The sequence below is a fragment of the Diospyros lotus genome, chromosome 11 (assembly GCF_014633365.1).
Source record: "Diospyros lotus cultivar Yz01 chromosome 11, ASM1463336v1, whole genome shotgun sequence".
NCBI lineage: Eukaryota > Viridiplantae > Streptophyta > Magnoliopsida > Ericales > Ebenaceae > Diospyros > Diospyros lotus.
The window spans coordinates 25,834,823-25,861,703 of record NC_068348.1 but is presented as its reverse complement, the minus strand read 5'-3'; the positions used below and the strand labels follow the sequence as shown (position 1 = coordinate 25,861,703).

Below are 26,881 nucleotides of genomic sequence, written 5' to 3'. Positions count from 1 at the left end.
CTTTGGTTTTCTTCAATTTCTTTGGCATTTATTCAGCTTAATAGTTTCGGTTCAGTTTATACAATTTGTGTTCAATTTTTTTGATTATGAGTTAATTTAATTTTTTGGATTCATCGATCAGTTCAATTCAATTTTATTTCTCAATTCGTTTAATTAGTTAATGAATTTCGATCAATTCGATAACCGAACCGATCATTTGCACACAAAACTAGTAGAAAAAGAATTAATCTAATGGTATATGTGAAAATTGGCAGGATTTTATAATTATTTTGTTTACATTAACAGTTCATCAAAACTAAATGCTATAATGAAATATAAATAGTCATTGAATATTTTTATTTTTAATAAAAATAAAAATATATATATATATATAATAACAAAGATATTGTATTAGAAATAATTATATTACCAATTGTGCATACAACTGTAAAAATCAAGTGAGGTTCTATGCGTTTGCTCACATCTTTTTAATAGCTGACAATAAAAACAAGGGTATTCACTGTATGAGGACGATATATAGCTGACAATATATATATTCACAATAAAAACAATAAGGGCATTTCAGTTATTTAAAAATATTTTAACTGAGAATAACTAACAACAACAACGAAAAATTACAATGTAGTATTAAATCTCAAGGGTGTTCACTGTATTTTCTTAAATTTTGTGGGTATTTTTTGTAATTATTTCATGTCCAAAGAAACTACATATAGTTTTTCTTAATATAAAAAAATATTAAATTTTTAAAAGAGATTATAGTTAATACGTAGGTATGATAAACGTGTGAGAGACCACTTGGACTTCAGTATCTATTTGGACATCAGCAATTAATGAGGTTAAATTCGCATGGAAAATTCAGGTGAATACTGAATAATGATCAGCTAATTAATCCAGTTCTAGGAGTAGGATCCATTTGCTAGAAACAGAATTATGGTTTAATTCCTCCCTTTTCTGCGATCTACATACAGAGGGATGTGGCACAGCGAGCACAAAGTCTCAAACAGCATCGAAGCCCGCAGGACAGATTTTGATACTTACATTGGTAATTCATTAATTACGTACTAATTCTTCTCAGCCATTGGCTCAATTGATCAAGATAAGAAGTAATCCTTATTTTGTTGGATTCGGTTTCCCTCTTGAAAGGTTTAGTTATTAAAGCATATACAGCCAGAATATATAGTGGCAAGAACTGCCCAGGCCGACCTATCAGTATTATTAGCTCAAGGTTTATCAAGGAGGAATGACATTTGATGTACTTGTATTTTAACTGCTTTTTATGGGTGTACAATTTATTATATCCTTTTACAATATATAAAATTTCTTATAAATGAGATTGTTGGTAGCTCGACTCGACAAACCTGAGCTTGGTTCGTACATTCGGTTGACAAGCTTTATCAAAACAAAAAACACACTAGAAGGAGTGGTGTGCAACGGCGGAGAGGGAAGATGCAGAGGTGGTCGACAATCGACGAGGCAGTGGTGGCCATGATTGAGTCACTAGTCTCCTTTTCGTTTCTTCCCAATAGCAGCAACAGTCTGTAATTGTTGGAGTATCATCGTCCCTACCCAGTGCAAAAGGAACAGAACATGTGCAGACAGACTATCTCTTTATTGGAGAAGAAGAGGAAGGACCAGGCAACAAAAGGAAGAGAAAGGAGGGAAAGGAAATGATCGGAACAGGCAAAGAAACCTAGGAGATAGTGAGACTGCCAAAATGAGTTTTCTTGGAGATGGGAGACTCTACTCAAATCAATCAAATTTAACATAACGATGATATGTTTATATACATATTTTTTATTTAAATAATATATATGACGTGTATATATAATATATGCATGTATTTATGTTCAAATAATATATTTATAAAATTATAAATAAATTTATTAATATATTATAAACGAATTACCCACTTTATTATACACAAGCTGCAGCATGAACGTGAAGCCCACTTTCTCCCATCATTATTTGATTGGTAGGATAGAATAATTCCATCAATGGTAAGAGTAGTTTCATCTTAAACTAAACAGACATGAAATAGTATTTAAGAAAAAAAAAACTTATGATTTATTTAGTGGGCCCATCACAATCATTTTTTACCGTCATGCCCTGTCTCAAAAATGAAATCAATGCCCTGTATCAAAAATGAAACCAAGACGTGGCCAAATGGTAATTGCAGGGCCCGTGCACATTTTCAACGTAACCTCAGAGCAACGATCAGCAGGAAGAATGAATCTAGTGCTTGCTGGATCTCTAGGCATTGGAAACTTCTTGCAGTCCTCACAATCCCCTTTACAAAAATCAGGAACTACATTCCCATATGGATGAATTTGTTGGGGAACTTCTAAACTAAGAGATTGTGTGGTCTTCTTTTCTTCTGCCTCCTCCTTGTACACAATATAAACCCCAACCTCCTTAACTTCATGATAACGATCACTTGTAACTGAAATATTCACTTCATCTCCACCTTCCAACTGATCCTCTAACTTCCAATAACTTAACCACGTCACGTCGTCTTCATTTAGTGGAAAACCCAAAAGTTCTGGGCAATAGCTCCATTTCACTTGTTTGGTTGCATTACTGATAATTGTGCGTAAGTATTGTTCTTCAAACCGATAATCATTAGATTCAGCATAAACAGAACATACAGACAATCCTTGAGTTCTGAAATTAGCATCGGAAGGCACGGTAAAAGATATTGAGGATCCTACATTCTTAAGATTGAATCTGATAGGCATCTTGCTTCCACGAACATAAGTGCAAATTGTACAAGGCTGGTGTAATCCCTATACAAAAAAACAACATAAGTTAAACAGTAATATACAGCCCCATGAGAGAGAGAGAGAGAGAGAGAGAGAGAGAGAGAGAACGCGCACTAGGGGAGGAGACATCCACGTTTCATGTGATGCAGAGATTGATGAAAACTCTATATATGATTTTCCCATGCCTTCGAAGAAGTCACAAAAGCCCAAATTGTTAATTAGCTCTGCATCATCACTTTCTAAGGGTTTTACCTTGTATAAACCAGAAATCTCAACTAGCCTCCGGCAATGACGATAAGTTAAAATTTTTCCGGTAAAATCTGCTGAGTCAAAGCTTATTTTTTCCAATAATTTACATCCATCAACCTGCACATCTTCTAAACTTTTAGGCAGCCCGTCAAGTGTCAAAAGCCTTGGGCATGAGTGTAACCATAGACTCTTGAGCCCAAAATGATCCCTAATGCAATTTGGGAGGCTACGAATCGGATTCTCGCTCAAATTCAACTTCCGCAATGAGGATAGGCTGCTAAAATCCCTAGGGAAACTGTCATCAGACAGATTGCAATTTGCAAGACTTAAACCTACCAAAGACTCTGGAAAAGAAACCCATGAAAATTCTGGCCGACTTCTTGGATTTAGTGGCCAAGGCCATGAAGACAAAAGCCATGCTTTCACCTTCCAAGTGATAGAGAATAATGGATTTATTGCAGTTCCATCTGGTAGAAGCACTGCCAAAGAATTCATATTACCCAGCTCTGCTGAAAAATTTCCAAGATTTAAGCAACCGCTAAGGTCAAGTGTTGCCAGAGATTTTAGCTTATAAAAGGTTTGTGGAAGCTCCCTCAAGCTTTGACAATTTCTCAAGTTTAAGAAAACAAGTCTTTCTAGGCATCCAATCGATTCATCAACCTTAACCAACCTAGTACAATTTTCAAGTATAAGTCTCTTGAGATTCGGCAATCTTGAGAAATCAGGAGTCTCAACAAAATAATGGGAATGACTTAGATTAAGGATTTTTAGTAATCGGAGGAACTGTAAAACAACAAGAGAGAACAAATATTAATAATTTGATTAAAAATCTAATGAAAATACAAATTAATAGAAGAAATAAAAAGAAAAGGAAATAGGAAACAAACCTTGGCTCCATTCAAAACCTTTTTCAAGCAGCTATAAGGCATTTCAAGAGCAACCAGCTTGTCCAAAGGAAAATCATTGGGTATCATTTGTAAAGGGAAATGAGACCAATGCAACCACCTCAATCCTTTGGGGAAATTTTCATAGTTTCCAAATAATTGTACATGACTAATCTGTAGAAGTTGTAGATTGGACATCCTTGAAAATGCATCACCTTCCAAAAAAGCTACATTTGAATTTTTTGTGGCAATGCCCAAAGGGAAACCAAAGAAGATACTAAAGGGAAATCTCTTCCCCTTTTTAGAGCAGCTGTTGGGCCCAAAGCTATTCCACTCAGACTCATCTTCCTTCAAGAAATGCATGTCAAGAACAAGGCCTCTGATTTTTCTTGTGCCCTGACAAAGAAAAGAAGGGGGAGCATTGATAAATAAATAGCATCTTTTCACAAATACGTACAAAATAAATAAGTATAGTTAATTCATACAGTTTTTCCCTTTAAGACACTCAAGGAATCCTTGTGATTCCAGAGCCTGCTGCGTTCTCCTAACTCTTCAGGTGATTTTTGCCGGACAATTTCCCTTCCCATTTCCTGAATCCATTGATGCATCACCAATCGATTATGTTCAATGGTTAACATATTTCTATCAATAAGATTTTGAATTCCAGCCAATGCGAAATCATAACAGCCCTTTAGGATTGTAATTGTGGTGTCTATGTCCCCTCCGACAAAGAAGCAAGCAATATCGAGGAATAAATTTTTGTCGTGGTCATCTTGTAAAGAGTCGTAACTTAATTTGAGTATTTCAAGGATTTCATTGTGAGGAATTGCTATTAATTTTTGTAGTTGACTTTTCCACACATCTAAACTTGTGCCAGATAGGAAACGACCCAAAATTTTAACAGCCAATGGAATCCCTCCGCAATAATCCACTGCCTTTTTTGAGTCTATCAAATAACCATCAATAGGATGGCTTTGTCCAAAGGCATACCAACTGAAAAGCTGTAGGGATTCGTCGTGATCCAACTTTTCTACCTTGTGTACTTTCCAACACTCATGAGCTCTTACTAATTGCTCATGTCTAGTAGTTATGATCAATTTACTACCTGGAGAAAGCCAATCCTTAATTCCAAAGACTGCATCTAATTGTTCCCATTTATCAACATCATCAAGAATTATAAGAACTTTTTTACGGCCAATAACTTCTTTAATCTTAAGAACCCCTTCATCAACATTGCGTATTTCTACCTCTCTTCTGCTCAGAATATCTGAAAGAAGTTGACTTTGTAAACGAATTAAACTGTTTTGTTGTCCAGAAATTTCTCTTACATTTGCTAGGAAGCTGCTACCTTCAAATTTTGAGGAGTTTAAGTTGTACACAAATTTAGCAATGGTTGTCTTGCCAATTCCACCCATCCCACAAATGGCAATAAGTCTAACATCAAGCCCTCCATCTTGTAACCACAAATTAATGCTTTCAGCACGGGAATCTAGTCCAATGGGGTAAGGGGCAACATTCAAAACTCTTGGCCGGCTTAGCTTGTCTTCAACTTCCTTGATAATTTTTTGGATAAGCTTTGACTCGTACCTATAATTTGCAATCCATACAGAAAGTGATAGCTCATCAATCGCTAAGCATCTGATAAATAAATTAAAATTTTCTCTACGAAAAACTAACTGTAACGCCCGTATTTAACAAATTAAATTAATTTTGGGGTAATTTAAATTAAAAGAAATGGTAAAATAATTGGTTGTGGTTAAATAAAAATTTAATTATATGATTTTATGGAAATAAGAAGTTAGGATAATTAATTTTGTTATTTAGGGATTTCTGGAAAAAGAAAAAAATTAAAACAAATTAATTTGTGTGATTTTCAGAAAGTTCGGGTATTTCTGTAATTAATTTAGTGGGTGATTGTGTAATTAAATGAAGATAGGGGTTGCTGGCGTGATTCAAGGAAAGGGGAGAAAATCACATTAAATATAACCTAAGTTATATATAGGTTAGATGTGAGCGTGGGCGCGGGCGGTTCGTGCGTGAGACGGCCAGGCGGTGGACGCGGCTTCGAGTCCGCGGGCAGGCGTGCGCGAGGGGTGGATTTTGGGCTGATTTTTAATCAGCCCAAGGACGTCGAAACGACTTCGTTTCGAAGGAGACGGTGGCCTCCCCAGCAGCCGCTCCAGCGCTGCCACGTGGCGCCGCCCCCTGCCCCCTTTTTTGCGCGAAATTGAGCCCGATTTCGGGCGTTTTCTTCTTTCCTTTCAGTAAAAAAAATTGCAGAAGCAGCAGCTCGCGAACAAGAAAAAAATTGAGAAATTGGGCTTCAAAAAATCAGATTAAACCCCGTTTAATCCCTGATTTAATTATCTAGGTATGTAATTAACTTAGTAATTAATAATTTCTGAGGTTGAAATTTTATTTGGGGCCCAATTTTATTAATTTTGTCAATAAATGGAATATTGCAGTTTGTATAACTTTGACCGCGTTTGGTCAAATTGAGCTTAAGGCTATCTCCGGAAAGGCAAGTTCTTTATACCCTCATTGTCGATTCTTTCGATATAAATTTATTTGACCTCCCTTCATTGGATTTGACTGTTAATAGATTATGGAATTTAAACGGTGTGTTTAATAATTTAATTTATTAACCTGGTTTCGAGGGTATTATTCGTTGGTTGCCTACGGGGGTTTGTATCACCCCCAAGCCTATGGGAATGATGTCGTACTCACCCGGGGCTAGGTTCTTAGCTGTCGGGTATTATTATTTGACTTCCGGTTATTTATTGGCTAGAGTGGTTGGGCAGTGGGGGCAAGGGTTAGTTGTATGGTGACGGTGTGACTGTTGTACGGTCTATTTTAGGCCGTTAGATGATCTCTCCTGGTCACCGACCACTGACCGGTGTCAGACATTGTCGACTAGCTCTACCGTTATGTGATTATAGCATGCCTGATTATTTTATTTTTGTTGCATGGTTTGATATGCACATGGGTACGGGCTGCATGATGGGATCATCATGATTTGGTTATGCTTGATCACGAACATTTTCGATTGGTTAGATTGCATCCAGCACGGGCATATGCATCGCGTGTGATTTACTACGTGGGCGGAGCATGGCCTGATGCCTGGATGTATGGGCGCCTAGTATCACGTTGATGCTCATTACGCCTTGCATTTTATATGCATTGCATGGTTACTGGTAGATATTAGTTCTCGAACGGGAGTACCGTTTCGAGGGAGCCTATGGCTCGGCTGTCGGGAGTACCGGCAGGGATACGGGTGACGGGAGTACCGCCCTGGGACAGTGCGCACAGGTTTGCTGGAGGTAGTTGTTACCGTCCAGGGCAGCGGCAGGTTGGTATGGGACTTGGGTGCCAGGTGTTTTATGTGGGCCCCGAGGTCCGGTATGTGTTTTATTATTGTGCACTGTTGTGTTGTTGCGTCACATGGCTTGTGTGTACATGTGGGTTTATATTTGGGATGATATCCTCTTCTGTTTCGTTTACAGCCTTCCTTATTATATAAACTTGCTGAGTCTTGCGACTCACCTTGCTTTCCATCATTCCAGGTAAGGGTAAGGCTAAAGTCGAGGGCGAGGACCGTACCACCTAGCAGCCAGCCGTGTCGGTAGGGTGTACAGTTAGCTGCCCCTGCTTTCTCTGATGTTTTGTTAGAAGTTTTTGACTCTCATTTTTGACTGTGCCCGGTTGTTCCTTGTATCTTTTATTGTTGGCACAGGTGTCTGTATATTCTCATATACTCCTTGACTGCTGTTCCAGCAGGGTACTTGTAGGAGTGCATGTATATTGTTTTGCTTCCGCTGTTGTATTTGTCGTATGTATGCATGCCAGGGTATTTTTGTCTTGTGTTTGTTTCTCTTCTCTTATGTAGGCGCTCTCGTTCGGATTGATCGGGCGGTTGGGATATCCGGGCGAGGGGTGCTTACACTAACACATTATGAAAATTATCATGGTCCACGGAAAAACTGCATTCGTTTGAACTTAAAATTAATACCATTAAGATGATGCCAAAATATGAAAAGAATAATGGAAAAATAAAATAAATCAAAGAAATCAGATGGCAAAAGAACCCTATTAAATGACAAGGAATTTCATTTTTCAAAAATAAGATACGTTTCACACTTGAATCCATTATCTTTTAGAACGTTAATGGACTCTATTTCTAATAGAATATGTCTTCTTGTAAAGACATTGCATCACAAGCAGTGTCCGTAGGGGAATTAGCTATATTATAGTTATGATCTAATTAATACACCATTTATGATATTGCTAGTTATATAATTTTATATTGCTATATTATAATTATTATGATCTAATTAATTTGATAATATTACAATATAAAAACTACCAAAATTATATTCGTGATATTGTAATATTACAATTTTAATGATATTGATCTTAAATTTTAAAATTTTTTAAAAAAAATTAGAAATTTTACAATGGCAAATTGTTTCAATTAATATTTTTACCATTATGATTAGTCAAATTTACTTTTTTTGATATATTTTTTCTCCTTAGAATATTTAATTAATATTGTAATTAAATTACAGTCCATTCACAACTATGGACAAAGAAGTGGGAGGCAAACGGTTACCTATCAATTCCATCTGGCATTCCTGCTAAACCAGCAACTTCCTCTAGCGCTTCCCTCCACCACTTCAATTTCTCCTTCCACCCCTTTGCTGCTTCACCCTCTCCCACGTCGAACTTGAATCGCTCTTCATGCCTCGCAAATGCCTCCGCATAAACTCCCTTTTGTTTCCTGACCTCCGACGGATCCACGCCGTAGAACACCGGCAGAACCACGTGCCCAGAGTCCCTCCTTCGTCGTCTTCCGAGGATCATCTCAAGCTCATCGAGGCACCAGGTTGAAGACGCGTAGTTTCTGGACAAGACAACAATTGAAACCCTCGACTCTTCGATTGCCCTTTGCAGCTCAACGATGATGCTTTCTCCTCTTTGGATTTCATCATCGTCTCTGAAGGTGCGAAATCCGGCGTTCCTAAGAGCCGTATAGAGGTGGTCGGCGAAGGTCCAGCGAGTGTCCTCGCCTCTGAAGCTCAAGAACACGTCATAGCTGCTGCTGCTCCGAGAAGTGAAAGAGGAGGAGGTGGGCTCTTTGGCTCTTGTAGTAGTAGTCATTGAACAGAGGGAGCAGAGAAGAATGGCTGTGTTGGAGAAAACTGGAGATCAATCAAAGTCTTACCACTTGGATTTATCATCAGAACGATCGGGTAGAGACTAAAGAGCATCGTCAACTCTGAAGTAGATGGAAGTCGTCTGGAAAGACGAGAGAAATATAAGGAGGGTGGGGGTGCGTGCGACCAAAGCAAAGCAGAACATTGGCTGATATTATTGAATGGGAAACTGCCAGGAAACCGGGGCAAAATTTCGCTGGAAAAAAGTCCCAAAAGTTACGAAATGTTAAGTAAATGCACTGACCGAGTTAAAATTGAATATTAAAAAAACTTAAATTGATAGCTAATTCCATCCCTAAAATCTGTTGTGACGTTAAATAAATTCTCAAATTAGTTAAAATTAGTTAATAAATGTTAAGTTGGGAATATCTGGCTGAAGTGCTACGCCAGATGGGGTCTAGGAGAAAATGGATGGGCTGGACGGAGCGGTGCTGTATGAATCAAAGGATCATAGTTCTTTATAATGGTGCATATGAGTGGAACCCATATGTAAAATTTTATTTTTTATTTTATTATATGTGTATATAAGAATCTCATTTATATTTTTTTATTATAAATGGTGTGTCACATCAACAATGGCACACACATTCTAAATTGATTTCAAGTGTTAGATAAAATTGTATCAAATTGCCAATTGGAATACAATTATTAAAATTAAAACGTTTGGATAAATTTATAAATTCAAAAAAGATTTTGATTTTTTTGCTATTTTCCCTTTTTAAAAATTAAGAGATAATGTATTTATATTACACTTTAAAGGTAGGAAGTCTAATTTTTGCCTTTTATTTTTATTTTAAATTTTTAAGTAGATATATCCTTCGTCCCTTTGATTTGATATAAACACATGGAGTATTTATTATGTTTCTAAAAATTATATTGACTATGTATACTCCACAAATTTGAAAAATTATGTTGATGATTTATACCATATTTGAATCAAATTATGTAATACCCCAAGAGTCTAGATAAAAGTAGTATATATCGAGAATAAGTAAGAAATGAAACAATACTAGCTGTATATCTTTTGGGTTGAATGTAGGTAAAAAAACTCTGGGGTTAAGCGTACTTGAGCTGGGGAAGCTCAAGGATGGGTGACCCCCTAGGAAGTTCCAGTAGACCCATAAGGTTAGTTGTTCCAATCCTTCCTATCATTCGATACAGGATGTTACAAGTGATATCAGAGTCGATCCGAAGCCTCTGAGCGCGATGGTGGGGCAAACCTCAGTGAGAATGCTAAGTCTCTAAGGGGGTGTAGTTAGGCACCTTAGGCGAATCCCACATCAGCCATACAAAATGGGGAAGATCTGGAATTGGTTGTAAGGTCGCATGATGAGAACGTCATGTGCTCAAGGGGGGGAGAATGTAATATTCCAAGAGCTCAGAGAAGGGTAATATATATATATATCGAGAATAAGTAAGGAAGAAATAACACTAGTTGGATATCTTTTGAGTTGAATGTAGGCAAAGAACTCTAGGGTTAAGCATGCTTAAGCTGGGGAAGCTCAAGAATGGGTAACCCTCTGTGAAGTTCGCGTAAGTCCATTAGGATAAGTTATTCTGATCCATCCTATCACTAAATATGGGATGTTACAAATTATCTCGTGTCGATCAATTGCATTGAGTACTACTGAAATCTTATATGCTTACACGAACTTTTTAACGTTCATTTAATGAAGTAGAGGTCAATGTAATTTTTATAACATGAGATTATAGGTGGTGAAACCTCTAATATTGAGTATAATTTACTCTTATTACAATATTGAAGTCATATATAGATAATTAATTTTGAAAATTTGATTATTATCATTTATATAATTAATTGATTAATTAAATTATTTTTATTTTTATATATAGTTTAATTAATTTAAATTTATTTTTTTATAATTTTAAATGTTATAATTTTATATATAATTTAAATATTGTAATTTTAATTTTTAACTTTATTTTTTTTGTTACTTTTTTAAAAATTTTAATGTGGTAATTGTTTGCCAGGAGAAATATATAAAGTCATGTATTGATAATCAATTTCAAAAATTTATTATTGTCATTTATATAATTAATTGATTATTTAAATTATCTTTATTTTATATATAGTTTAATTAATTTAAATTTATTTTAATAATTTTAAATGTTATAATTTTATTTTTTAACTTTATTTTTTTGTTACTTTCTTAAAAATTTGACCTGTTTTGAACGTGGTAATTGATTGTTAGGAGAAAGATGTGAAGTCATGTATGAATAATCAATTTCAAAAATTTGATTATTATCATTTATATAATTAATTAATTATTTAAATTATCTTTATCTTATAAATATTTTAATTAATTTTAATTTATTTTATTATAATTTTAAATATTGTATTTTTATATATAAATTAATTAATTATTATCATTTATTTAATTAGTTTAACCATATTTTCTTATTTGCAACCAATTAGTTTTAACCGTGTTTTTGATTTGTCAATATAAACGGATTTTGTGTAATAGTTTAATTCTTTGGAAGTCATCCCAGCATTAAAATTTTTAATTAATAGTTATTTTTTAATTTTGAAAATTTGATTATTATTATTTATATAATTAATTGATTATTTAAATTATCTTTATTTTATATATAGTTTAATTTATTTATTTTTTTATAATTTTAAATGTTATAGTTTTATATAATTTTATAGTTTAATTTAAAATTTTTAAATGCTATAATTTTATATATAACTCAATTGATTATTATCATTTATTTAATTAGTTTAACCAAGCTTTTGGTTTTCAATCAATTAATTATTTTAATCATGTTTTTGGTTTGCCAATGTGAATAGATTTTGTATAACAACTTAATTTTTTGGAAGTCATTCTAGCATTAACTTTTCCAATTAATAGTTATTTTTTAACTTTATTTTTTTTGTTACTTTCAAAAAATTTTGACCTATATATCTTGAATGTGGTAATTAATTATCAGGAAAAATATGTGAAATCATGTATAAATAATTAATTTTGAAAATTTGATAATTATAATTTATATAATTAATTAATTATTTAAATTATCTTTATTATATATATAATTTAATTAATTTAAATTTATTTTTTAAATAAATCGTTTAAGTTATTTTGACAAAATTAATATTTTGTATAGGCTATTTATATTTATCATATGTTCTCATATTTCTTTTGAAAAATTTATTATGTTTTATATTTTTATTATTGGCAGGAAAAATATGTTATATTAATTTTAAAATTTTGATTATTATCATTTATATAATTAATTGATTATTTAATTTATTTTTATTTTTTTATATATATAGTTTAATTAATTTAAATTTAATTTTTTATAATTTTAAATAAAAATATTTTGTATAGGCTATTTATATTTATCATATGTTGTCATTTTTTTTTGAAAATTTATTATATTTTATATTTATTTTTATTATTAGCAAGAGAAATATGTGAAGTCACATATGAATAATTAATTTTAAAATTTTGATTATTATCATTTTTATAATTAATTGATTATTTAAATTATCTTTATTTATATATATATAGTTTAATTAATTTAAATTTATTTTTTTATAATTTTAAATGTTATAATTTTATATATAGCTTAAATATTATAATTTTTTTTTTATTTTTTTTTTGTTGCTTTCTTAAAAATTTGACCTATCTTGAATATAGTGATTAATTGTCAGGAAGAATATATAAAATCATGTATGGATAATCAATATGTAAAGTCATGTTAATATGAACAGATTTTGTATAACAGCTTAATTTTTCAAAAGTCGTCCTAACATTAAGTTATTCAGTTAATAGTTAGTTTTTATTTTTTTTTTTTTTGTTGTTGCTTTCTAAAAATTTTGACTTATCTTGAATGTGGTAATTAATTGTCAGGAAGAAGATGTGATATCATGTATAGATAATCAATTTTGAAAATTTGATTATTATAATTTATATAATTAATTGATTATTTAAATTATCTTTATTATATATATAATTTAATTAATTTAATTTTTTTAATTTTAAATGTTATAATTTTATATATAACTTAAATGTTATAATTTTATTTTTTAACTTTTTTTTGTTGATTTTTTAAAAATTTGACCTATTTTAAATGTGATAATTGATTGTCAAGAAGAATATATGAAATCATGTATGGATAATTAATTTTGAAAATTTGATTATTATCATTTATATAATTAATTAATTATTTAAATTATCTTTATTTTATATATAGTTTAATTAATTTAAATTTATTTTTTTATAATTTTAAATGTTATAATTTTATATATAACTAAATGTTATAATTTTATTTTTTAACATTATTTTTTTTTTTTGTTGCTTTCTTAAAATTTGACCAATATTGAATGTGGTAATTGATTGATAGGAAGAATATGTGAAGTCATATATAGATAATCAACTTTGAAAATTTGATTATTATCATTTATATAATTAATTAATTATCTAAATTATCTTTATTTTATATATAGCTTAATTAATTTAAATTTATTTTTTATAATTTTAAATGTTATATTTTATATATAACTTAAATATTATGATTTTATTTTTTAACTTTATTTGTAAACGTAGTGAAGTTTTTAGTGTGATGAAGTTGGTAATTAACCTTAATTTGATCTTTAAGTGCACGCGTATGCTAGAAGTAAGTCAAGTTAGTATAGTGTTTAAGGTTTTAAGGTTTGCAATATGTTAAGAATGACTATGTGCTAAAACATGTTCTAACATGTTATGCCCACCATTCTCAACAGTAAGAATCTGATCTTTATTGAAAGATCGAAAAGATCGAAATTGAGGAGGAAAATGTGCTTCATCAATTTTCAGAATTTAATATCTATATTTGTAAAATAAGTTTGGGGGTTCCTAATATGTATGACATAAGTACTAATTAATGACATTATATTCTAGATTTCTTCATCTAATGATAAAGTTACTATGTTGTTGAAGTTGGGTTGTGAGTTATACATATATTGAAAAACTATGAAGGGTGTTTTGCCAAAAGGACTCTCCTTGGCAATTTGTTGACTAATGCAACTAAGAAGATTCAATCGATGATCAAGAAGGAGGATAACTAAAACAAATTTTTTTGATTGGTTTCAGATTACAATATTTTTTTTTTTTTTTTGTTATGACCTATTCCTATAAAACTTTTGAGGTTGTTTTGTTAATTGCTATTGAATTTTATTTGTTGGCTTTTGTTATAATTTCTTATGCAAGGTAAACTTGGTTTGCTAATTTTTTATTTCTAAATATTTTGGTTATTACTTGTAAAGATTCAAAAAAAGAAAATGAATTAATTTAATTAAATTATATATATAATAATTAATTAAATAAAAAATGAAAAATATAAAATATAAAAAGAAAAGGGGAGGCGCTCGGCAGCCCCCCCCCCAAATCAGAAAAATCTCTCTCTCTCTCTCTCTCTCTCTCTCTCTCTCTCTCTCTCTTGCTCCCTCTCGGATTTCCTTCGATTTCAAACGATCAAACCGTTCGATCGACGATCCGACTTCGTTTTCACCATCAAAGTGCCCCCAATCTTCAAGGAGGTAAGTGTTTTGTCTTCATTTTTTTTTTTTGTTTTGCTTGTGTTTTCGTGAAATGAGGGTTGAGGCGCGATGGGGTTTGTTGGCCGAATGTTTGAGGTTAGATCTACGAAGATCCAACCGTTGGATTTCTATGATTTTTGGATATGATGGTCGGTTTGCTTGAGGGAGTTGGGTGGCGGTCTTGGATCGCCGGAAATCGCCGGCCACGGTGGCGGGCGATGTTGGCAGTGTTTTGTCCCATTTTAGCCGAGACTTTGACTTTAGATCTACAAAGATCTAGCCGTCCGATCTTTCTCATTTTTGGGTATGTTGCTCTCTTTAGTGTTGCGCACCTCGGGGTAGTTTCTGATCGTCGAAAAAATGGCCGGCGGCCGGCAAACGGCGACGGCCAGATTTGCCCCTATTTTCGGCCGAAAATTAATTTTCAAATCTATTAAGATCTGACCGTCCGATGGGTTTCATTTTAATATATGTTGTTATTCGTAGCGAGGGCTTCGTATCGGTATATTGGTCGGCCATTTTTGGCTGGTCGCCGGCGGCAGCAGTTTGATGGCAAGGAAAAAAGAAAAGAAAAAGAAAGAAAATAAAATAAAATAAAATAAAAATAAAAAATAAATAAAATATAAGGAAAAAGGAAATGAGGGCTTTTGGGGTTGGGTATGTCGGGTTAGGTTTTAGCCTAGGATGGCGGGGCCCGATTGGGTTTTAGGATGGCCCAATGTGTTGGGCATGACTGACCCAGTTGTGGCAACCCTTGGGCTAGCCCACTTGGCTTGTTCTCCTTTGTCGCTTGTCCGTGGACCTAGGATGACTTGGTTAGGTTGGTCTTACTCAAGATATCGAGGTTGGTCTAATTTGGGTTCTCTTTAGGTCTCCTAGAATTGGCGATATGATTGGCGAGTCATTTTGTTGATCGGAGTCCTAAGGACGAAGCCCTATTAGATGACTCGAGACCGAGTAAGACTGACCCCGAGTGCATTCTAGGCTAGCCTATGATGATGACATGGGTTTATTTCGAATCTTGATTTCTGATGGATTCCTTTTATCTGAGGCTAGAATATTGCAATTTATTCCTTTTAAACCATTTATTAAATTATTAATTAATTATTAAGTTTTTAAGAAAATTTATCAATTTAGTTATAAATATATATATATGTATGTATTTTTGATAAAGGAGGAATTTAGATAAAAAAAATATATTATCTATATTAAAAGAAAACTAGTTTATGGATAAATATATATATATATATTATGTTATTGCAGCCTATAAGTGGGTGTGTAGTTCCACTATACATTTACGCGTAGCATGTAAGGCGAGGCATGATGACGTAGTCGATGGCTTAGCTCGACGAATTCCATGATGCCAGATTTGAATATTGCACGGGCCAAGGTATTAAATAATCAATTCAAGATGTTAGGTAATGGTTAGGGCTTTTGGTAATTCCATTTCATCATTACTCTTGTTACCTAAATGTGACCACCCCATTCTATTTATTGTAGGCTCAGATTCTCAGGATTTTGTTCGGTCTTCTCCCTAGACTTGGACTTGAGTCATCGTTTCCCAGGCGAATAGACATGATATGTTATGTTTACCTTATATTATGCACGTATATACTGTTTCATTCATAAATATTATAAACTTGTATAAATTTTTATATTCATAACTCGTACATGATTTTTATATGCGGATCATAGAAAAATACCCTTAAATGTTTCTAACTTGCATGAAATATTTTCATCCTACTGGGAGAGACATAAACTGAAAGATACCCTAATTGATTTCTTGTTTTGAGAATGTGAAATATTGAATAATATGGTGTATTTTAGGCACCACATGAAATGATAAATGATTATGACTTGTGCATAAATTAGGGTATCATTTGCATTATTATTAGAGGACTATCTAGTAGATTCCCTGGTGACTCACAGCAGGAAAAGATCATGGTACTGTGAGGCTTAGCATGCCAAGGCCATGAGAGACACGGATAGTATGTTTCAGCACTGCTATCACGTGGGCCTTTATGATGATATTGTGTGATGATGATGTATGTGCCGATATATATACTTGTGTGCATGTGTATGTAGGCGTTAGGCCAGTTTCTACTAGTGTGTCCTCAGAAATCAGTGCATGCATCTCATACAAAAGTATAGGGGACTTAGGTGGGTAGGGAACAACTTATGGGGGTTGTCTTTAGGCACCTATTTTTCCTACACTATGTTTTCCTTTGAAACCTCAAATTATTTAAACTTATGGTTCATATCTCCACTATTTATACTGTTATTACGTTATTATACTCATGATGATCATCCTAGCATTTTATTGTATACTCTCCTAGTGGGCATGACATACCTTATACTCGCGAGTCCACAAGACTCACCTTGTTTTATTAAAAATATTTTCAGGGAATTCTCCTTTTGATTATTGGTCCAGCAAATCTTCTGGTATGATATTATACCCTCTTTTGATTCCGGATGTATTATAGGATGCTCTGTGGAGACATACACGTATTGTAGAGTCTGATGTTTTATCTTTTATTTTTGTTGGCATATAATTGTGCCAAGGGTCCGAGATACGGGATCGGGTATGTATTTTTGACAGCAGTGTGATAGATATTCTTATTTTGTACAGCTGCTGTATATGGAATATTGAGATATTATGTTGGAAGGTGAATTAGTATTTTATTCATGTTCTATATCTTGTCAGTAATATTATTTTATTCAAATCGAGCTAGAGAAGAGGCTTACTAGTCCATTTTGGGGCCGCTGGGCCTAGGAATTAGTGCCGGTCATGACATATCAGTTTTCGGGTCGTGACATTACTGGATTTATATCTAGGCAATTTGTTTGATATACATGTTTTTTTTTTCTTTTATTATTTAGTTTTTTTTTTTTTTGTAACTGATTCACACTTATGTATTTGCTTATTTTTTATGTTCTTTCACTTCTATTTATTTGTATATTTTTTTTAATCCACTAATTTATAGTGAGTGTTTAACATTCCTACATTCTTACCTATATTCTTTTTTTTTTTTTTCACTGCACAAATTATTCTTTCTAGCATATCGCACAAGAATTTATCATAATTGAGCTATAGTTTAATAACATACACGATATTGAAATCATAATGAACGAGAAACATTTTCAATCAAATAATTAATAAAATGAATCGAGAAATCACCATTTATACTGAGTAATCAACTATCTTGCTACTGAGAGTTCATAATAAGACATGCCACATTTTTATTATTTTGTGCATCAAAGTGAAAATAGTGTGTTAGAAATGGTAGACGTTAACTTCATTCTAACAAGTCACGAATACTATAGACGTTGGATACAATCTTTTGTTAAAGACACACATATGTGTTAGTAGAAAGACCATAATAAAAGCATACAAAATGTCAAAAAATAAGAAAAAGTTAGACAAAAAGGGGCATACATGTTCCGGAATAATTGAATAACTAATTTTGTTGTATATTTGTTCATTTCTCATTATTGCAACATGATTATTTTGTTTATTTTCTATTTCTTTATTATGATGTTAATTTGTTATAACTACTAAATTATGTAACTTTCGCTTTAATGATTATTTTTTTTCTTGTGATATCTGTGCATCGCATGGGTGGTGCACTAGTTTTATTCAATACCTAACATTAATTTGAGAGGCATGTGTAATTGCTGATATGGCATGCCATTAAATATATATATATATATATATATATGAGTGGGAATCACATATATACATGTGAGTGGAATTCACATGTATAATTTTATTTTTTTCATATATGTACATATGGGTCTCACTTATATTTTTTATGATAGGTGACGTACTAGGTCAACAATGACACACACTTCCCAAATTAATTTTAAGTGTTGGATAAAATTACATTTAATTGAACTAATTGGGATATAATTGACAAAATTAAAACGTTTAGACAAATTTATGAATTCACTAAAATATTTGAGTTTCTTTTGCTATTTTCCCTTTTTGAAAATTAAGTAATAATTTATTTATATTAGACTTTAAAGGTAGGCAATGAATGCATAATTTCATATATTTATTTCCCTTATATATAGTCTTTTGGGTGAGATTTATGCTTTATTGTATTGATTTATACTTATTTTTATGGTTAAAATAATTTTGGATATGTTAGAATAAATTGGGCTTTTACTTAGAAAATTTCAGATTTTAAAATTTTGATCTTTTGAGCTTTTTTCAGATTTTTGACCATATTAAGAATTCAAGAACATGAATGAGTCTTCAAAGTTTTTGTAGAAGACTTCTTGGGCTTTCCAGAATGGTATTATTTGTCCAAATCCAAGTTCGTTTGCTCCTCCAACATTGCTTCAACGTTAGGGTCGAAAAGCTGGGTCAAATCCTAATCAGAATAGAATTCTATACGAATATTGAATATTTAAAAGGATATAACTTGAGCTTTTGATGTCCAAATCAAGTGATTCAAAAGCCTAAATTCATCTACACATTCTAAACTACAATTCTTAAGAAGGGACTGAAGACCAAAAAACTTTTTATTTGATCCAAAACGGGCTCATAAGTTACGGGAGTCTAGGAAGCCCTAATTCTTTGGCTAATTTGGATTCTTTGTTGGGGGCTCTTTAAGATCTTGATCCAAGCTCGAGAATAGGAGGACGTTCAGGAAGAAAAAGAGGAAGAGAAGCACATCCAAGAGGAGGAAGAAGCATTCTTTTCATATTTTCTCTTATTTTTGTGTTCTTTCTATCTTTATGTGTGGCTAAACTTTGGTTTTTCGGTAGAAGGATATTTTGAAACCATGGTGAAGAACACTGTGAGATCTTTTGGAGTTTATTTGCAATCTGATTTTCTCTTGAATATTCATGTATCTTCTGATTTTAATGTTTATGATTGTGTGTTTTGATTGCGTAGGCTACCGCTATTCAATTCTTGATGCATGATCAATTGCTAGTTTGAATACCAAATTCGTAATTGTTTGGTATTTCTTGCATAAGTAGCAACTAGGATTGATGATTATGGACAAGTTTTCGTTCAATTCCTAAGGAGTACATGTGTTGAATTAAATAAACTGAGCTTGTGTGTTTATTGTTCAGATTTGGTCTTGTTTCCACAAAGTTTAATGATGCCTTTGAATTAAATTCTAGAAAGCTTGTTCTAGGGTTGTTTGAAGGTAAGGGTTAATTGAAGAGTTTGTTTTAATTAACTAAGAAGTAAGGGAAACATTGAATGAACAGAGTTTGTTGTTCTTTCTAAGGTCAAATATTCAAGAAAAATTAGTGACTTTGGCATCAATGATCAGTGTCATAACTATTGGTGGATAAATCCCTTATACCGGAAGCGTCTCTATTGATTACTTTAATCTTTTTACATTTTGATTCGCCTTATTAATTTAGAAAAATATTTTGTTTTTAATTGTTTAAATTTCAAAATTTAAAACCCCCAATTGTTTCTTCCATTTATTTTAAGTTTTTAAAGGAATAGATCTAACCAATCCATGTGCACAGGGATGGATCTATGTGTGAGCTGCCCTGGGCTTCAGCCCATTGCAGCCCACAACAAAAATTAAATTTATAGAGTAATTTTTTGGATTATTTAGTATTAGCCCAGCCCAAAGTCACTCCAGCCCACCTCAGCCTACCCTTCTCTTCTCCTTCCTCTCGCTCACGGCTCACCCTCGCTGTCTCTCGCTCTCTGCCTCCTCTTCTCTTGCTTATCCCCTCGCACATGCCCTCGCTCTTTAGCTCTCTCTTGCTCTCACTTGCTTTCGCTGGCTTCCTCTTGCTCTCGCTTGAGCTCAGCCCCTCTTGCTCTCGTTCGCCCTTGCTGCCTCTCACCCTCGTTCTCTACCTCTCTTGCTCTTGGTCACCCTCTGGCTCTCGCTGCCTTTCCCTTCCTCTCGCTCTCGCCCGCCCTCGCTCTCTGCCTCTCTTGCTCTCGCTCACCCTCCGGCTTTCACTGCCTCTCGCGGCCTCGCCCTCGCTCTCTGCCTAATTGCCTTTCTCAGTCTCTCTTGGTCTCACTCGCCCTCGCCCTCATGCTCGTTCAGCCAGTCAGCCTCGCCCTCTTGCTTGCTACCCTGACTCTTGCCTCTGATTCAGCCATTCAGGTCTTTGTTTTACCCTTCCCCCCAAACATCCAGATTTGTTTCATTCGAGCCCAGGTATGTTTTCTCTTCTTTCAATTCTTTGATTATCTCGATTGACAGTTAAATCTCGATAGTTTTTCTATTTTTTGCCCATATTTATTTTTATTTGTTTATGCTTGATTCGTTGTTGAAATCGCTGCCTTTTTTTAGCAAGTTTTAAGTAAGTGATTTTGTTGTTTATGCTTGATTGTTGCGTCTGCTTACCTATTTGACTACTGCATTTAGCTAGGAACTTAGGAATTGGTGTGGCTGGAAGCTTGGAATTTGTTATTGCGAATATGTTATTGAATATTTGAATCAACAATAATAGATGTAGACTTTGTTGTAGGTGAATTTTTTTGTTTCAAATTCTCATTAAGCACAAGTTTAATGAAAATTTATTGTACTAACTTTTTGATTATATAAAAATTTTATTACATTAACTTTTTAAATTTCAGCCCCCCAACCTAAATTCCTAGGTTCGCCCTTACCTGTGCATATGACATTGCTCGTCACTATTACAATTTACATTTTTAAGAACAAGAATTTATTATTTGTTGGATTCGACACGTATCAATAGGAAGTCAAATTTTTGCTCTGTGTATTAACCTTTACCTTATAAAAAAAAATGTAATTGTTGCAAAAAATCTCTTCAAAACAGAAAAGGTTAGTGCAATAACATCGAACCAGATTTAATCAAACATATTGACAATACACAAAGTACTGAAAATAACAACAAGAAGATAAACACGAAGTATAAACTCCCTGTATAAAATCGATTCAAGGCTTAAATCTGAAGAGTCAGTTCACCATTTTGATAACGCCAACGAATAGGAACCACAAGCCACAACGAAACCCTCAAACCAGTCCTCAAATCGAAAACCTAAAAAGCCCCAACACCTCTCAATCGAACACAAACGAAGCCTTCTCTCATCCAAACGATCAAAGCCACACACAGTAGGTTACCACATAAGATAGATCGGTCACAAAGACAAAGGGTAGAAAGCACAAAGCAAAGAGAAATGCTTCCCGAGAATGGATGATCGAAACCCCCTAAATAGGGCATGCGACACCAACAAATCGACCAAGATCAACAAGGACAAATGTTGTCTCTTAACATGGAAAGAAGCATCGGATCGACATGGAAATAGAGCCATCGAAGATCAGCAGCAAAAGGAAACCACGAAGGAAGCAATCGGCCAAGCAAGGAGATACGAGAGAGAGAGAGAGAGAGAGAGAGAGAGAGAGAGAGAAAGAGAGATGAGCTAAGGTTCAGCAGAGATAGAGAGAGAGAAACATCAAAGAAATGGGCCGCACACCAGCCTTTTATATGTAGGCTTAAGCCTTGGGCTTTTGGGCTCAGAACAGTGGGCTTCCCTCCCACTTGAGCAAATGGGTTAAGGCCTATTTCTCCTCTAAAGTGGGAATAGGGTTTGTGACTCGGCTTCTAAAATGGGCTGCCTAAAAGTGGTGACGGACTTTGGTTCTTCAATCTTGGGCCAAAGCCTATGAAGATAAAACCCACCCGAAAAATCGTCACAGCCTTGGGCCTTATTAGGAAACACAAAACCAACAGTAATCTATAGAAGGATGACAAGAAATGAATTTGGAAAATTAAATTCTGAATTTGAATTTTAAATTTTATACTTATTGCTCTCAGTCGTGGATTTTGGAAAGCATCTATCTATCTAATTAAATATGTTTTCGATTACAAAATAATTAACTGTTCATTAACATTAGTATGGTGAAACACCAAAAAGAGATAGCATGTATATGAAATATTTTATATAAAAGTAAATTTCCAATGTGAAATGTTATATTGAACAAACGAGGCCTTACTTTTTAGGTAGGGGAGAACAAAAGTTTGGTTTACTCAAACTAATCGAACTGAATCGATTGAACTTGTCTGTTTGATTCGATTTTTTTCTTACATCGGTTTAATTCGATTAATTTTCTCAAAAGTTTGGTTTTTGATTTTCGATTCTATTTTTTGGTTGGAAGAATTGAACTAACTGAACTGATCGATTTTTAAAATAATATTGTTTTGATGTCTATAAAATAACGTCGTTTTCTTTGATTTGGTATGTTTTTTTATCGGTTACTTTGGTTTTCTTCAATTTCTTTGGCATTTATTCAGCTTAATAGTTTCGGTTCAGTTTATACAATTTGTGTTCAATTTTTTTGATTATGAGTTAATTTAATTTTTTGGATTCATCGATCAGTTCAATTCAATTTTATTTCTCAATTCGTTTAATTAGTTAATGAATTTCGATCAATTCGATAACCGAACCGATCATTTGCACACAAAACTAGTAGAAAAAGAATTAATCTAATGGTATATGTGAAAATTGGCAGGATTTTATAATTATTTTGTTTACATTAACAGTTCATCAAAACTAAATGCTATAATGAAATATAAATAGTCATTGAATATTTTTATTTTTAATAAAAATAAAAATATATATATATATATAATAACAAAGATATTGTATTAGAAATAATTATATTACCAATTGTGCATACAACTGTAAAAATCAAGTGAGGTTCTATGCGTTTGCTCACATCTTTTTAATAGCTGACAATAAAAACAAGGGTATTCACTGTATGAGGACGATATATAGCTGACAATATATATATTCACAATAAAAACAATAAGGGCATTTCAGTTATTTAAAAATATTTTAACTGAGAATAACTAACAACAACAACGAAAAATTACAATGTAGTATTAAATCTCAAGGGTGTTCACTGTATTTTCTTAAATTTTGTGGGTATTTTTTGTAATTATTTCATGTCCAAAGAAACTACATATAGTTTTTCTTAATATAAAAAAATATTAAATTTTTAAAAGAGATTATAGTTAATACGTAGGTATGATAAACGTGTGAGAGACCACTTGGACTTCAGTATCTATTTGGACATCAGCAATTAATGAGGTTAAATTCGCATGGAAAATTCAGGTGAATACTGAATAATGATCAGCTAATTAATCCAGTTCTAGGAGTAGGATCCATTTGCTAGAAACAGAATTATGGTTTAATTCCTCCCTTTTCTGCGATCTACATACAGAGGGATGTGGCACAGCGAGCACAAAGTCTCAAACAGCATCGAAGCCCGCAGGACAGATTTTGATACTTACATTGGTAATTCATTAATTACGTACTAATTCTTCTCAGCCATTGGCTCAATTGAACAAGATAAGAAGTAATCCTTATTTTGTTGGATTCGGTTTCCTTCTTGAAAGGTTTAGTTATTAAAGCATATACAGCCAGAATATACAGTGGCAAGAACTGCCCAGGCCGACCTATCAGTATTATTAGCTCAAGGTTTATCAAGGAGGAATGACATTTGATGTAATTGTATTTTAACTGCTTTTTATGGGTGTACAATTTATTATATCCTTTTACAATATATAAAATTTCTTATAAATGAGATTGTTGGTAGCTCGACTCGACAAACCTGAGCTTAGTTCGTAAATTCGGTTGACAAGCTTTACCAGAACAAAAAACACATTAGGAGGGGTGTGCAAAGGCGGAGAGGGAAGATGCAGAGGCGATCGACAATCGACGAGGCAGTGGCAGCCACGATTGAGTCTCTAGTCTCCTTTTCGTTTCTTCCCAGCAGCAGCAATAGTTTGTAATTGTTGGAGCATCATCGTCCCTGCCCAGTGCCGAAAAGAGATGAAAAGGAACAGAACATGCGCAGACAGACTATCTCTTTATTGGAGAAGAAGAGGAAGGAACAGGCAACAAAAGGAAGAGAGAGGAGGGAAAGGAAATGAACGGAACAGGCAAAGAAACCTAGGAGATAGTGAGACTGCCAGAATGGGTTTCTTGGAGATGGGAGACTCTACTCAAATCAATCAAATTTAATATAGAGCTCTTCTACCGGGCCAAACGTGTTTACCGACGGGTTTACATAAGTGATATCTCGCGATATTTTGATTGATAAAATATCGCGAGATATTATTTAGGTTAGAAGCGCTTGGGGAAAAATTTTTAAGGCTTACCGAGAAAATTTTTAGGTTTCTTCCTTCGGTTTCTTCCTTCAGATTTTAGTTTGTCAAGGGCTTTTAGTTTGTCAAGATCTTCATATTTTAGTTTGATTTTAGTTAAAGGCTTTTGCTTAAAGAGAGATTTAGATTTGTTGTTGATTTTATTTAGATCTAAAAGATCTGCTTGCTGAAAAGAGGAAAAACTTGTGGGTTTTTGAGATTGCCAACGAAAGGGAGAGAATAAAATCAGAACAAGAGTAAATCCACAGGAAAATCCCAATGTCTTCAAAATGATACGGCTTCCTGTAATTGATCTTTAATTTCAAACTAAAGCATCTGCCATTATTCATCAGAATTTCAGAAATGAGAGCTTTTTACATAAAAATTTAGTTAGTTTTCTTCGGATATTGACAGACACCTCAAAACATGCGTAAGATAAAAGAACAGGATAAATCTACAGAAACAAATTCAGTCTTAAGAAACAAAAAAACGCACCCACAAATTTATCATTGTTTTAGAAACTGCTACAGCAGACGGAGATGAGAGAGAGAGACGACCGCTCCTGGTGTTCTGATGGTCTCGTCGACGGAGATAAGAGAGACGGAGTGACTCGAGAACAATCCTTCAGTTGACGAGGACGGGAATGGCCGCATGGAAAGGAAGGGGGTGCGATTGAGAGAGACGGCCGCTCCTGGTTAGGAATTGAAAGGATGAGGATGAGGAAGACCGACCCTATTTGGTTTGCGAGAAATATTACCAATTTGTTAGGGACATTTTTGTCGAATCAAGACTTTCGGTAAAGCCGTCGGTAAGGGCTTTCTGGCCCTCCAAAATTTTCCTTTAATATAATGATGATGTGTATATACATATTTTTTTATTTAAATAATATATATGACGTGTATATATAATATATGTATGTATTTACGTTCAAATAATATATTTATAAAATTATAAATAAATTTATTAATATATTATAAAGGAATTTCCCACTTTATTATACACAAGCAGCAGCATGAACGCGAGGCCCACTTGCTCTCATCATTATTTGATTGGTAGGATAGAATAATTCCATCAACGGTAGAGTAGTTTCAACTTTAAACTAAACGGACATGAAATAGCATTTGAAAAAAAAAAAAAAAAACTTATGATTTATTTAGTGGGCCCATCACAATAATTTTTTGAGTCGCTTTATAAGGCCCGACGGGCCTACAGAGCGGCTCACAAAGAGGGGGAAAATGACAATTTTGCCCCGCCCGCTTTGCAAATTTGCAAAGCGGGCCACTGCCCCCCTGGCTCTACGCCTTCCCTGCCTACCATGGCTGCCCCTCGCATCTCCTCCGCACCTCGCTGCAGTTGCCCGGCCTCGCCTCCGTCGCCTCGTCGTCATTGCTGCCTCGCCTCACCAACAGTAGACGAGGCGAGGCGACGAGGCTAAGTTGGGCGACTGCAACGAGGCACGGCGAAGAGGCAATCGGTGGTCATGGCAGGCAAGGGAGGCGCAGAGCAAGGGGGGAATCCACGGGAGGAGGAGGGGGAGAGCAGGGCATGGGGGCAAAATGGTCTTTCTGCCCTCTTTTGATAAGCCCGTCGGTAAACCCGTCGGACTCTCTAGCATTTTCCTAATTTTTTACCGTCATGTCTGTCTCAAAAATGAAATCAAGACGTGGCCAAATGATAATTGCAGGGCCCGTGAGCATTTTCCACATAATCTCGGGGCAAGGATTTTTCAACATAATCTCGGGGCAACGATCAGCATCAGCAGGAAGAACGAATCTAGTGCTTGCTGGATCTCCAGGCACTGAAAACTTCTTGCAATCCTCACAATCCCCTTTACAAAAACTAGGAACTACATTCCCATATGAATGAGTTTGTTGGAGAACTTCTAAACTAAGAGATTGTGTGCTCTTCTTTTCTTCTGCCTCCTCCTTGTACACAACATGAACCCCAACCTCCTTCACTTGAAAACAAGCACTTGTAACTGAAATATTCACTTCATCTCCACCTTCCAACTGATCCTCAAACTTCCAATAACTTAACCACGTCACGTCCTCTTCATTTAGTGGAAAACCCAAAAGTTCTGGGCAATAGCTCCATTTCACTTGCTTGGTTGCATTACTGATAATT

General features: G+C 34.0%; 3 protein-coding genes across 4 annotated transcripts in view; all 3 read right to left on the bottom strand.

Moving 5' to 3' along the window:
* Window positions 1-1,939: 1,939 nt before the first annotated feature.
* LOC127813068 (disease resistance protein RPV1-like) overlaps window positions 1,940-26,881 on the bottom strand; it is a 29,510-nt gene continuing 4,568 nt past the window's right edge. The window contains exons 3-6 of one of the 2 annotated variants that reach the window (XM_052353798.1): window positions 5,221-5,240; window positions 3,896-4,288; window positions 2,874-3,791; window positions 1,940-2,783 (exon numbers count right to left, since the gene is read on the bottom strand). In XM_052353798.1, coding sequence (XP_052209758.1) covers window positions 2,124-2,783; window positions 2,874-3,791; window positions 3,896-4,288; window positions 5,221-5,240 — 1,991 coding nt within the window. In that variant the 3' untranslated portion in view covers window positions 1,940-2,123. The remainder of the gene's footprint in view (window positions 2,784-2,873; window positions 3,792-3,895; window positions 4,289-5,220; window positions 5,241-26,881) is intronic. The other variant, XM_052353797.1, reaches the window with a different exon arrangement.
* The window catches only part of LOC127813073 (disease resistance protein RPV1-like), a 95,124-nt gene continuing 73,579 nt past the window's right edge, over window positions 5,337-26,881 (bottom strand). Inside the window, exon 2 of the mRNA XM_052353806.1 lies at window positions 5,337-5,479. The gene's annotated coding sequence lies outside the window, so the exon portion shown is untranslated. The remainder of the gene's footprint in view (window positions 5,480-26,881) is intronic.
* The window catches only part of LOC127813066 (disease resistance protein RUN1-like), a 99,715-nt gene continuing 98,650 nt past the window's right edge, over window positions 25,817-26,881 (bottom strand). The window contains 1 exon segment of the mRNA XM_052353795.1: window positions 25,817-26,759. Coding sequence (XP_052209755.1) covers window positions 26,377-26,759 — 383 coding nt within the window. The 3' untranslated portion in view covers window positions 25,817-26,376.